This window comes from Colobus angolensis, unplaced genomic scaffold, assembly GCF_000951035.1.
Source record: "Colobus angolensis palliatus isolate OR3802 unplaced genomic scaffold, Cang.pa_1.0 Scaffold163, whole genome shotgun sequence".
NCBI lineage: Eukaryota > Metazoa > Chordata > Mammalia > Primates > Cercopithecidae > Colobus > Colobus angolensis.
Genome location: NW_012114744.1, coordinates 8,237,361 through 8,251,468, shown reverse-complemented (window position 1 = coordinate 8,251,468; position 14,108 = coordinate 8,237,361). Strand labels below are relative to the sequence as shown.

The 14,108-nt window shown below is 34.9% G+C and overlaps 1 protein-coding gene across 2 annotated transcripts in view; it reads left to right on the top strand.

The window, feature by feature from the left end:
- The window catches only part of CADPS2 (Ca++-dependent secretion activator 2), a 571,469-nt gene that overhangs the window by 284,898 nt on the left and 272,463 nt on the right, over window positions 1-14,108 (top strand). For both annotated transcript variants that reach the window (XM_011937408.1, XM_011937407.1), the window contains exon 7: window positions 6,357-6,468. In XM_011937408.1, coding sequence (XP_011792798.1) covers window positions 6,357-6,468 — 112 coding nt within the window. The remainder of the gene's footprint in view (window positions 1-6,356; window positions 6,469-14,108) is intronic.

Genomic DNA, 14,108 nt, shown 5'->3' with positions numbered 1-14,108 from the left:
GTTCTTTGTAGATTCTGGATATTAGCCCTTTGTCAGATGAGTAGATTGCAAAAATTTTCTCCCATTCTGTAGGTCGCCTGTTCACTCTGATGGTAGTTTCTTTAAACTAAAGAGCTTCTGCACAGCATAAATAATTCTTTTACAAAGATACATGCCACATGTATGTTTATTGCAGCACTATTCACAATAGCAAAGACACAGAATCAACCCAAATGCTCATCAGTGATAGACTGGATAAAGAAAATGTGGTATACCATGGAATACTATGTAGCCATAAAAAGGAATAAGATCATGTCCTTTGCTGGTACATGGATGAAGCTGGAAGCCATAATCCTCAGCAAACTAGTGCAAGGACAGAAAACCAAACACCATATGTTCTCACTTATAAGTGGGAGCTGAACAGTGAGATCACATGGACATAGGGAGGGGACAACACACACTGGGGCCTGTCATGGGGTGGAATGGAGGGAGGAAGAGTGTTAGGAAAAATAGCTAATGCATGCTGGGCTTAATACCTAGGTGATGTGTTGTTAGGTGCAGCAAACCACTATGGCATACATTACCTATGTAACAAGTCTGCACAACCTGCACATGTACCCAGGAACTAAAAGTAAAAAAAAAAGTTCAGCATGAGAAATCTTAATAATTATCTGTAATTCTTTATAGGCTTTCATTTGTATCCCTATTGCTGGATCCTTATTTAATGTTTTCTGTTATAAAATTAGTGATGCATTTGTAATTATATGTCTTTTTTTGATAATTTTAATTTTTTTAATAGAGTTAATTGGTTATTTGGTGACAAATAATTTTTAAAAGCACTCACTGTATTGGTAATGCGATCATTTGTAAAACAAATAGAGTTTAGCCATAACTATCTTACATATGCCCAATAGTCAGACAATATAAAGGAAATAGATATTCGTTAGGACCACAATATATAAAATACTGAAATAAATTAAAGAATGTGTGTTTTTTCTACACAAAGAAGAAAAAAGTTTAAGATTCCAGTAATAAATATTAGAACAGAGTTTAACAGAGACACCGCCTCCCTTCCCTTTTTGTTGAGTAGAAAGAAGATGAAAATGTCTGTTTTCTTTGTGTTCTAACGGATGTCATAACATCTTGCAAAGCTGCAATAGTTAAAACAGGGTAACACAGCTCAGGAGAGATCTGTAGAACATAAAGCTCAAAACCAAACCCAAGTTTATGTAATTTTATAAATATATTTGATTTATTACTCAAATAAGTTTAGGACATGTGGAAAATTAAAACTGTCATTTCATATCGCTATCGACTTTCAGACAAGTCAAAAGTGGGCACAAGTTATATCTAGTGCTCTAGCTACTATAAGAGACCGTGGAACTATCCAGCCTGTTGAGAAGGCAGGGCAGGGGAGAGAAGGAATGTATGTTACAGTATAATTATTTATTATCTAAAATCTCCTATTAGAATAGAAATTCCAAGGGATAGGGACTTTGGTTGCTCACATTAGAATGTCATCTGCCACATAAAGGTATTCCATTTTTTTAAATGAATGAAATGTACACATTCAGTTTTGTATCCTCCCTTTGTTTACTTTATATCATGCTTGGTTTTATGTTGCCATTATAGCCATCATTATAAGTAGCAGCAAAATATTTCATCACATGCCCCATAATTTACATAATCATTCCCCTAATATTTTATATTTCTCTTGCTTAAGTGTTTACTGTTAAACATAATGCTGTCATGAATATGTTTCTGCATATAATCTTTTTAATACTACAATTATTTTGATCGGATAACTTCTTAGAAATAACCTTATTAGGTTAAAAGATATGAACATGTATTTTGGCTCCTGATACAAATTTCCAATACCCCTTATTTAATAGCAAATACATAATTAATGTCAGTTATTTCAGTTGGTATATGAATTACTCTGTGTTTCAGAGCCAGGAAGTCCTGCTGTTCTCGTAAAAGTGCTTTGTAGATTTTTATTCATTCGAACATTTACCTTGGAATTCTGAATCCTCATAAATAATACATTCAGAGAAGTGGAGAAAGGCAATTCGTTTTGAGTCAACACAAACTGACAGCAAGATAATGTATTCTTTTATCATAAAATATTGAGAAAATGGGAAGACAATAACTGGTATTAATTACTGAGAGGGTTTAAACATGCCAATTAAGTAGGAAATAAGGAGACGTCTTGGTGAATATTGAAGATAGGCCTATTATCTTCTTTACTCTTTTCCTGCCTTTTTTTTTTTTTTTTTGGCTGGGTGGGGGATCAGGGAGGCTTGTGTTTTTAATTTATGTATTGTAGAATTTGTGATTTTCTAACTGTGTCTTTTCAACTTTATTTCCCAAAGAAGAAATTATCAAATTGGTGCCAATTTATGCCTGTATCCTGGAATGTTGGGATTTATATTTTCTTTATAAGAAAGTTTCTTATTTGTAGTTTCTTATAAAGAAACAATAAATCCCAACATTCCAAGATACAAGGATAAATATTTATATATAACTATTTATGCACCCCCTTAAAATTGTACATTTTTGTTGAATGTCAGTAAAAGCTTTGTCTTCCGGCCTGCTACAGTCAGGATCTGCTGGTATTCTTGTGCCTCAGCTTCTCCTTTGTCTGGGAACACATTATTTAAGCCTTCTTCATTTCACAGGAGTTGGTCATTAACATTTCCTCTCCTTGACTCAGAAGTCCTAAACCTTCAAAGTAGAACTTCTGGCCATAAATACAATAATGTACCCATAATGGAGTTTTTTTTTTTTTTCTCTTTGTAAGCACTCATGGAAAACTTACACACAAAATCTGGAAATTAAAGCCCATTTCAGTTATTTTACATGATCAATATTATGCAGGCTGTGCTAATCTGACGTAATAAAAATAGAACTTAATAAGAAAAAGGAAAAGATATATGTAGAGAGAAATTCTAAATCACACCTGTAAACAGCTGAATAATAGTAAAAACAGCACTTGGTAAATTTATGGGGTGCTGTTAAAGGGTTTAAAGCAAATTTATAGTCACAAATGCTTGCCCAGAATGGAAGAAAGGCTTAAAATTAATGACCATGCATTCAACTTAAAATTTTAAACAGCAGGGTTAAAATAGATAAATTGGAATAATGTAGCAAAGAGCAGAATGTAATAAAATAAAAAACAAACATGAAGTAGAGAGGATCGTCAAAGTCAAATGACAGGAGTTTGAAAAGAACAATAAAAGTGACGAACCTCTGTCACGTTTAAAAATGGAAAAAATAAAACATTAAGAATGAAGAAAGACATAACATGCTACAAGGATTCAAAGATAAAAAAATTCACAACTTTGTAAAAGTACTTTTGAAAAACTTAGACTAAATAAATAACATAAAACTTAGTGCTTATCAAAATTCACTCAAGGAGAAAGAGAAAACCTGAATAGTTCTATAGCTACAACCAATAAAGAAATTGCTTCATTAGCAAGTATCTTCCCATACAGAAATATCAGGTTTGAACAGTTTAATAGGTGAGTTATAGGAACAGATAATTATCATTTTTTGACAAACTCAGATCATAAAAATATAGCACTTTTCAACTTATTCAATAAAACCAAACATGGAGAACACAAGAAAGTAAATCTACAGGCTAGTCTCAATAATGGACGTTATATAAACGGCTGAACAAAGTATTAGCCTACTCATTCTAGTATTTTTTTAATTAAGTTTATCTCAAGAAAGGAAGACAATAGTCTATAATTATAGGTAATTTCAATAAATGTAGGGAAATGTTTGATAAACTAGAGCACTCATTTCTGGATCTTTCTATATGTGCAAATATATGTATATATGCACATATGTTATATACATATGTATATGATATTGTGATGTATATATTAATGTATGTTATGTATATGATATTGTTATATATATTATGTATGTGTTAGGATTATGTTATATATGATATTGTGATGTATGTGATATGAATGAGATATGTATATATGTATATACACACCATATCTCCATATATAATTGTGATATATTTTTATATATTATGTATATATTATATGCATATATTACATATATACACACATATATTCTGATATATTTATGTGTGTGTCTAATAAATATGGGAATTGCTTTTAACTATAAAAGACTACCAAAAACCTAGAGCAATTATCACACTTAGAGGTAAAATATTGAAAATATTCCCTTTAAGAAGAAATTCAAGGGAGTGATAAATATAAAATTCAGGATGCTAGCTACTTCAGAGTAGTGAGGGTGGAGAGGAGAGGAAGATGAGACCAGGGGCACACGAGGGCTTTCCTGATGTTCTAGTACATTCCCCATTTTACCTGAATGGCAGGAATGTTAGTTTTCACTTTATCATTATTCTTTAACTGAATCTCATTTTATGGACACTTTAAAAATATATCGTTGTATAAAAATATTTTAATGCATAAATGAGAAATGTACTATAGTGATAAATATTGTAGAATAGTTTTTGAATATACTTGTCTGTGAAGGATCAAAGATAAAAGATAGTTTTCTAGAAGTTCATGGGACCATGAGTGAACAGTTTTTTTTCTTCCCCCGCATTCATTGTTATTTGTCTTATTCTATCCAGCAAAATGGAATTGGAATGCATTTCAGAAGGGCCAGGTTAAAAGACAAAGCTCACTTTTCTATTTGAAGAATCATGTATTGCAGAAGGTTGGGAATTACAAATGAACATTTAGTATAAATACTTTTAAAGGATTTTGAAACTAAAAGAAAAAATATCAATGTAGTACATAGAAGTTTTTTGGGGAGAATTTTGAGAAACAAATTCTACAGAAAATTATTAGACTGTTTCTATATGACTATCAAAAATCTTCTACTTCAGTTATAAGAAAATGTCTCCCAAGGTTATTAGTCTTCTAAATTTAACCATGTGACATTAAATTAAAAAGGGTACGTCATGAGAATTAGCTCCCAGGCTGTTAACCAGATTGCCTGACTATATTCAAGGCTTAAGATTCCATACACTAAATTGAGAATTTTTCTTTATGCCTTATTTTCGTTCTGAATCTATTTTTGTTTTCTATTTTACTGTTGCTTTATGTAAACCATCTTAATTATATGAAATGGCAAAAAGACTCTTTGCTAACCCCATTCTGGAAGTCTAAAATAGAAATTAAGCTGCTTTTCTTCCCTAATTGAATATTCTCTTCCCTCTGGCATATGATGTTTCAAAAAAACAGACTTCATCTAGATGCTATTTTCTTCAGTCATTGAAATGATCTCTGCTTTTCTGTACACATTTATAAATGCTGTAATAGGAGAGGAAGGCAATCACAATTTTTTGTTCAATTTTTATTACACTTGCTTTACTGAGTTTTCTGTATGTTGTAAGCTCTCTGAATGAGATTTATAAAATAAAATATAGACAGCTCCATAAATCGTGAATTGTTTTGTTTTTTCAAGACAGCATAAGAAAATTGATATTTATTTGTTGCTTTATTTTTAACATGAATCTGTATTTTGTTAAGTCTCATTTTTTTCTCTTCTATGGTATTTTACTCAATGGCATCTTCTTCATGCTGTGCTGAGTCTCAATGCATCTGATCTCACAGAGTTGTGAGAAATATTGATAAGATTTTTTAATATCAGGTGTGTGCCAGTTGGTTTGTAAATCAGCTAGAATGAACTGGTCTGCAGTAAAGACAAGATGCTGTTAATTAAAAGACAAGCCAAGAAAACATGTTATTTTGTTGTGATGATTTTAAAAGCCAGATATCAACAGACTTATTCCCTTCCTAAGAGAAAGTAGTGTGAAATTAACTACAAAACATTCAGGTTCTTATGATGCATATTTCTTTCTTTTTGACAGGAGCTTTAAAAGTCATATAAAGTAATAGATCTGAGATAATTATGCTTACTTTAAAAAAAAGATAATGTTTAATAAAGGCCTGTCAAAAAGAAATGGGGTAAAGTCTTTAGTATATAAAAGTCATTTTCTGAGAAACTATCTCTTACGTAAACAAACTGAGCAATTTTTCCCAGCTGCCAGTAAAAATGGTGCTATAATTTGCATTTGAATTAATAAATAGATTTCAATAGCTACAACTATATTGCTTTACCTTAACCTAAATTCTCATAACATGCTATTTTTTGTAGTCCAACATGCTAATGTTTTGAACAGCTGAGTAACTATTACAAGCTGTAAAGCTTATTGTTCTTTTCCTTCTTGACTGTGCCATCTGCTAGAAACAAAAGCAAAGATAAAAAGCTCATTGAGCACAGAAGATTCTGTATTGTTTAATTTGCCTTCTATGGAGACATATCTCCTTGGGGAAAAAAATTAATACTGCATTTTAAGAAACATTTTTGTTGCTTCATTACAGATGGGGGACTCAAGGAGATTTCACCACCACCCATCCTCGGCCTGTGGTCAAAGTGAAACTCTTCACAGAAAGCACTGGAGTTCTGGCCCTGGAAGATAAAGAACTGGGAAGGGTGAGTTGTGGTCAGCCTGTGTGTCCAGGGTAGAGCACTTTTAACTTCTTTAGATTCATCATTAAGGTAGACCAGTATGCAGTATGTGAACTTTATGTTCATAAATTACATAAAATCATTTGTTATTTCCCACAAGCCCAGTTTACACTTCTAATTTGTTAAATCTAGTTGTCTGTAACACATAAAGTATTATGATAGGATTTGGTTGTGTAAGGGGTAAATACAAATTCCTTGCCACCAACTCGATCATTCTCACACGTGCGCTCCACTGGCCATTGAATGTGAATGGTGCTGGCCACCTTCAAAGGGTAATTCTTATGTAATGTATTTCTGTCCCTGGGGTCAAAGGATTTTTGTCTCTGGGTTCAAAGCAGATTGAAGTCATCTGCTCTTCATGTTCATTGTGATTAATCACAGAACATCTCCAAAGTGCATCTATCTTTTTTATCTTTTCCATTTTCCCCATGAAAAGGCCTTTCTCTCACACCTTTTAACATTAAATTGTTCTTTTCCTATAGTCACCTCTTCATACCTAGAATGTATTTACCTTCTAATCTCAGTATACCCTTACTATACTCAGCTTGTGCTGACAGTAAAAGCATTAACATTAGGTAAATCTGTGTGAAAGGTCATCTTCAGACTTACAAATGAAGTAGGTGTTCTAATTGAGTAGGCTATATAAAGATGTCTTCTGTAATGTGAATTTTTTAATGTTTATTTACTTTTATTTTTATTTTTTTTGAAACAGAGTCTTGCTCTGTTGCCTAGGCTGGAGTGCAGTGGCACAACCTCAGCTCATTGCAACTCACCTACGAGATTCAAGCGATTCTCATACCTCAGACTCCCAAGTAGCTGGGACCACAGGCACATGCCACCTTGCCTGGCTAAACTGTGTATTTTTAGTAGAGACAGAGTTTCACCATCTTGGCTAGGCTGGTCTTGAACTCCTGGCCTCAAGTGATCCACTTGCCTCAGCCTCCCAAAATGCTGGGATTACAAGCATGAACCACCACACTCACCCTCTGTAATGTGAATCTATCTTACCCAGACCTGAAGACTGTATTCAGAGATATTTTCCAGAAAATAAAATCTTCAGAAGTCTTACTTGAAAATTTCTGGTATTAATGGACTGCTTGTACAGTGCTAGATGCAAAAAGATGCTAGGATCGTTCTGTGTACTAGAATTCTTTTAAAAAACTGAAGTCAGGATTTCTATTGGTTTCAGAACCTCTTCTTCTACCTCCTTTACACTCTTGGAATTTTTCTATTTCTAGGGATTTTGCAAGTCTATATCTACACTCCAGAGATTTTGAGTCTGCATTCATAATCCAGATTTCCTCTTCCGTTTTCTTGATACGTGGATTTGTTAATACCTAAGAGAGCTGTGTTACTGCTCATTCAGTCATGTGCTTATGAATTTGTGCATTTGTTTTCATTGAACAAAGGTGTACAGGTAGCATAATCTAATACAAGAGCTTTGGAGACAGCATATGGTCCTTTTATTAATCAGAGTTTTTCATTTAAACTATTATATTTTAAAGGTAAAATTAATGTTACTTTTCTTTTTTTTTTTTTTGAGACGGAGTCTTGCTCTGTCGCCCAGGCTGGAGTGCAGTGGCGGGATCTCAGCTCACTGCAAGCTCCGCCTCCTGGGTTTACGCCATTCTCCTGCCTCAGCCTCCTGAGTAGCTGGGACTACAGGCGCCCGCCACCTTGCCCGGCTAGTTTTTTGTATTTTTTAGTAGAGACGGGGTTTCACTGTGTTAGCCAGGATGGTCTCGATCTCCTGACCTCGTGATCCGCCTGTCTCGGCCTCCCAAAGTGCTGGGATTACAGGCTTGAGCCACCGCGCCCGGCCAATGTTACTTTTCTTATTTTAACTGTATCTCACTGTTTAACAGCAGCCATTTTAAGTCTAATGCTATAAGTAACTCTTGAGCTATTTTTAATTTGTTTATCAGCTGGTCAAATAATATAGTTAAGCAGTTTGTAAATTTGATACATAAGTGACATATATATATACACATAAGTGACATATATATATATATATTTGATGCAGTTTTATATCTGAGAAACTGCTTGTGCTCCCTTGCTTTCTTCATACTAGAAAGACAACTTTTCTGTCTATTGCAGGGTTTCCCAACCTTAGCACTATTGATGTTTTGAGCAGGGTAATTCTTTGTTGTCAGGTGCTTTTCTGTGTATTTTATGATGTTTAACAATATCCATAACCTCTAGTCAAATAAAAAATGTCTCCAGATATTGCTAAATGTCTCCTGGAGGGTGGAACAAAAGCAACCCTGCCTGGGAACCATTAATGTGTACTAAAGACCTCAATAGGTTCCAAGATTATAAATATCATTTGTATCTAATGGCTTACAAATTATTACTATTTTTCTTGTAGATTCAGATTTGTGTATCCAACTTCCATACGCAATATTTCCAATTGTATATTGATATCTCAAACCACATATTTTTGAAATAGAACTTATGAGTTATATCCCCATAAAGCCTTCCATAGACGCAATTATTAAATAAGTCTGTAACCTAGACATCTCCCTTGTTTCTCCTTTTCTCACCCTAGCACCAGATCCATTTGCAACTTTTCTGAGCTTTTTCTGTATTTGTTCTGAATCCATCCATATATTAATATCCCCACTACCCTAATTCAAGGCACCATCATTGCACATAAAGAGTCTGTTTACTATTTTCCCATTTACCACCTTGTCCTCTCTGATTTGACTTTCACACCTCAGTCACCATGATCTATTTAAAATTCAAAACAAATCACAGCATTCTGTCCTTAAGATATTCCAATGTCTTCCAATTTATTTGGACTAAAAATCAACTTCCTCATTATAGTGTAGCAGGCCCAACAGGAGTTCTCAGGTGTGGCCCTGCACATTAGATATGCAAATTCTCAGGCCCCACTCTAGATCTGCTGAGTCAGAAACCCTAGGGGTGCAGGACTACCCTCTGTTTTAATAAACCCTCCTAATGATTTTAAGACACACCAAAGTTGGAGAATCCCTGATCTACATGAACTGACTTCTGTCTCCAAATTCATCTGCTGTTACAACCTCCTTGCCTACTGTCATTCTTTCCTTACACCATGCTTTCTTTCTTTTCTTCAAATATTGTAGACTCATACCTGCTTTAGACTTTAGGTCTTTACATGTGTTTTAATCTGAACACACATGTGCACACACAGAATTGGAAAAAATTGGTGTTCATCTCTGGATGGTAGAGCTATTGGTTTTATATGTATATATACACACACACACACGTATATATATGTGCACACATTACCAATAATGTATATTGTTGGTATACATAATGTGTGTGTGTATATATATACACAAACATATTAAGTATATACAAAACTATATATACACTTTTCTAATTAGAACAAATAACTTCTTTTAAGTTAAAAGAAAAAGGCTTACATGATCAGACATCTGTAGATAAGGTTTTATGAATAGTATTATCTGGGGAGCTTAGTTTTTAATATGAAGTTTTTTAAATTAAAAATTTCAGTAGCATTTAAATTTGAAAACGAACAGAGCACTTAAAGTAGGTTTATACCACAACAAGATACCACTGTACACCTACTAAAATGGCGAAAATACAGAAAAACTGACAATAACAAATGCTTGTAAGAATGCAGAACAGAAACTCTCATTGCTGGTGGTGATGCAAAATTGTACAGTCTCTTTGGAAGACAACTTGCCAGTTTTTTGTGTAAAGTTAAACATAGACTTACTATACAATCCAAAATTTGTACTCCTAGGTATTTACCAAAGGGTTTATGAAGGTTGTGTCTACACAAAAATCTGTGTGTGAATGTTTAAATAGCTTTATTCTTAATCACTAAAACTTGGAAGCAACCAAGATGTTCTTTAGTCGGCGAGTGAATAAAACCATGGCACATCCATACAATGGAATACTATTCAATGATAGAAACAACTATTAATGCAGTGACATAGTTGAATGTAAATGCAAATGGAAGAAGTCAAACCCAAAAGATGACATATTTTATTATTCCATTCATTCTAGAAAATTATAGGGATAAACAATAGTTGCGAGTTTGCCAGGTTGCCATTGAGCTGAGGTGGGTTGTCAGCCAGAAAGGGATACACAGGGAACTTTTAGAGTGAAGGAACTGTTCTGTATGGTACTGTGTGTTATATGCAGTATTAGCCCATTCTCATGCTGCTCTGAAGAAATACCTAAGACTAGGTAATTTATAAAGAAAAGAGGTTTAATTGACTCAGTTCTGCATGGCTAGGGAAGCCTCAGGAAACTTACAGTCATGGTGGAAGGCACCTCTTCACAGGGTGGCAGGAGAGAGAATAAGTGCAAGAAGAGGAAATGCCAGAAGCTTATAAAACTGCCAGATCAGGCCGGGCACAGTGGCTCACGCCTGTAATCCCAGCATTTTGGGAGGCCAAGGCAGGGGATCACCTGAGGTCAGGAGTTCAAAACCAGACTGGCCAACAAGGTGAAACCCTATCCCTACTAAAAATACAAAAAATTATCCAGGCGTGCTGGTGGGCACCTGTAATCCCAGCTACTCAGGAGGCTAAGGCAGGAGAATCACTTGACCCCGAGAGGCAGAGGTTTCAGTGAGCCAAGATCGCACCACTAGGCAACAGAGCAAGACTCCATCTCCAAAAAAAAAAAAAGAGAAAGAAATCAGATCTCCTAAGACCCACTCACTATCACAAGAACAGCATCAAGGAAACCACCCCTGTGATCCAGTTACCTCCACGTGGTCTCTCCCCTGACCTGTGGAAATTATGGGGATTATGGGAATTACAATTCAAGATAAGATTTGGGTGGGGGCACAAAGCCTAACCATATCAGATGCATACTTGTATGTATTTGCCAATACCTATAGAACTTTATGTTACAAAGAATGTACATTAATGTATGCACAGTAGCATGAACATACACACTTACCTAATGTACACATCAACCAGCAGCATCAAAAGGATGCCAGCATAGAATACAGACTGAGACAGATGAAATTAGTTGTACTGTACAGGTATGACATAGCTCCACTGGAAGGGGTGATGAGAAAAGAAACAGACCTAAGTCACATAAGAGGGAAACATATGCTGCCAATACTCTCTTGATAACCAAGTGATGAAGATGACCACTACCACTGATGTCATATAGATATCCTATGCTCTCTACTATGGTTTGAGAAGGGACACTTTGCCCCTATGGTATTCTTGCTGCAAACCCCACCAAAACCCAGGCTAATCATCAGACAAACACAGATTGGTGACATTATACAGGATAATTGGCCAGTACTCTTCCAGACTGTCAAGATCGTAAAAAAGAAAAGTGAGAAACTGTCACAGATCAGAGGAGACTAAGGAGACATGACAACAAAATGCAATGTGCTGTCCTGGGTTGGACCTTGGAACAAAAAGAAGGCATTGATGAACAAACTTGTGAAATCCAAATAAAATCTGGAATTCAATTAATAGTAATGTGCCAATGTAAGTTTCTTGGTTTTAACAAATGTACCATGGTAATGCATGCTGTTCATTCTGAGGGAAACTGAGTATACAGGAATACTCTATACTATCTTTGCAACTTTTCTGTAAATCTTAAATTATTCTAAAACGTAAAATGTCTATAATGTTTATTATAAACATTTATAATAAAGGCTTTTAAATATTTTATGAAATTCCTCAGCATATACTGTTTAAGAAATTAACATTTCTGTCCAGGTGCAGTAGCTCATTCCTGTAATCCCAACACTTTGGGAGGCTGAGGCAGGCAGATCACCTGAGGTCAGGAGTTCAAGAACAACCTGGTCAACATGGTGAAACCCCATCTCTACTAAAAATACAAATATTATCTGGGTGTGGTGGTGCACACCTGTAATCCCACCTACTTGGGAGGCTGAGGCAGGAGAATCGCTTGACCCCAGGACAGGAAGGTTGCAGTGAGCCAAGATCGCACCCCTGTACTTCAACCTGGGTGACAGAATGAGACTCTGTCTCAAAAAAAAAAAAGGAAAACAAAAGAAAAGAAAAAGAATTGAACATTTCCTTACGTCAGTTCAGTTTCTTCATTACACCAAAGAAATTTAATATTGATTCAGAAATATGTGATATGCAGTCAATATTCAGAGTTCCCTAATTATCCCAACATGTCTATAAAAGCTGGTATTCTCCTCCCGTCTAGGATACAATCCAGGATTATACATTGCATTGGGTTTTTGTGGCTCTTCAGTCTCCTTTATTTTAGATGCCCCTACCACCTTTTTTTTTTTACTTTTATTATAATGATTTTTTAAGGATCCACATTAGTTTTATACAGTGTTCTTTATTCTGGATTTGTCTTATTTTTTTCATGACTGGTTTCAGGTAAACATCTTTGGCAAGAATCCACCTACATAATGTTTTTTGCTTCTCAATGCATCTCATCAAAAGTTATGGATTGACAGTTTTTCCCAGTATTGGGGATTTTAATTAAGTATTATCACTTGGTTAAGGTGGCATCTGCCAGTTCTCTCCATCATAAAGATACTATTTTTTGTTTTGATTTTAGTAAGTTGTGGGGTGTTATACTATAAGAGTTTCTCCAACCACCTTTCACTCAGTGTTTTAGCTAAAGATTCATGGATTTTAAAAAATTTTTTGTGTTATAGTCTGTTATTCTTTTTTCATGATCCGATTGTATCAAAGTTGTGTGTATGCGTTTGCATACATGTGTTCCTTTACTATTTTCCTTTTCCTTTTTTAAAATTTTTCCCAACAGCACCAGTATTTTTTTTTTTCTTTTAAATCATGTACCTATTGGTCTTTGCTTTCTGGGACATGAAATTTTAGAGGCTCAACTGGTACTCTCCCTGCCCTAGACCTGTTATTAGCACTGGTTGTTTTTAGTGATGATGGAATTTAGAAACTAACAGTCTACATATGTATCAACACTTCTTAGTTGAGAAATATACTTTTTTTTTCTTTGAAACAGGGTCTCACTCTGTCTCCCAGGCTGGAGTACAGTGGCACAGTCGTGGCTCACTGCAGCCTCCACCTGCTAGGCTCAAGAGATCTTCTCATCTCAGTTTCCAGAGTATCTGAGGCCATAGGTGTGTGCCACCATGCTGGGCCAATTTTTAGGCTTTTTGGTAGAGACAAGGATTCACTATGTTGCCAAGGATGGTCTCAAACTCCTGAACTCAAGAAGTCCTCCTACCTCAGCCCCCCAGATTGCTTGGATTCCTGGCATAAGCCACTGTTCCCAGCCCAAGAAATAAAACATTTTTTTTAACATGCGTTTACTGCTTCTCCACGACATCAATATATTTACTCATTTTGCATCATATAATATGTACAAAATAATTTCAGAAATACCATGTCAGTGCCACGACCAACAACAAACTTACATAGTAAAGATCAGCATTTTTTTTTGCCATTCGATTTGTCTTTAGAATGTATTCTAGTAAGTGTGTATGTTTGAATACTCTGTTCAAAAGTAACCCAGTGCAACATAAGATAAAATTTCTTATTTTTATTCTTACAGTGAAATCCATTAGAAGAAATTACAGGTTCAGTCATTGCGGAGATTTTTCAGAAATCAAATATTGTTTAAGCTGAAGTGTTTTTGTACATAGTCCT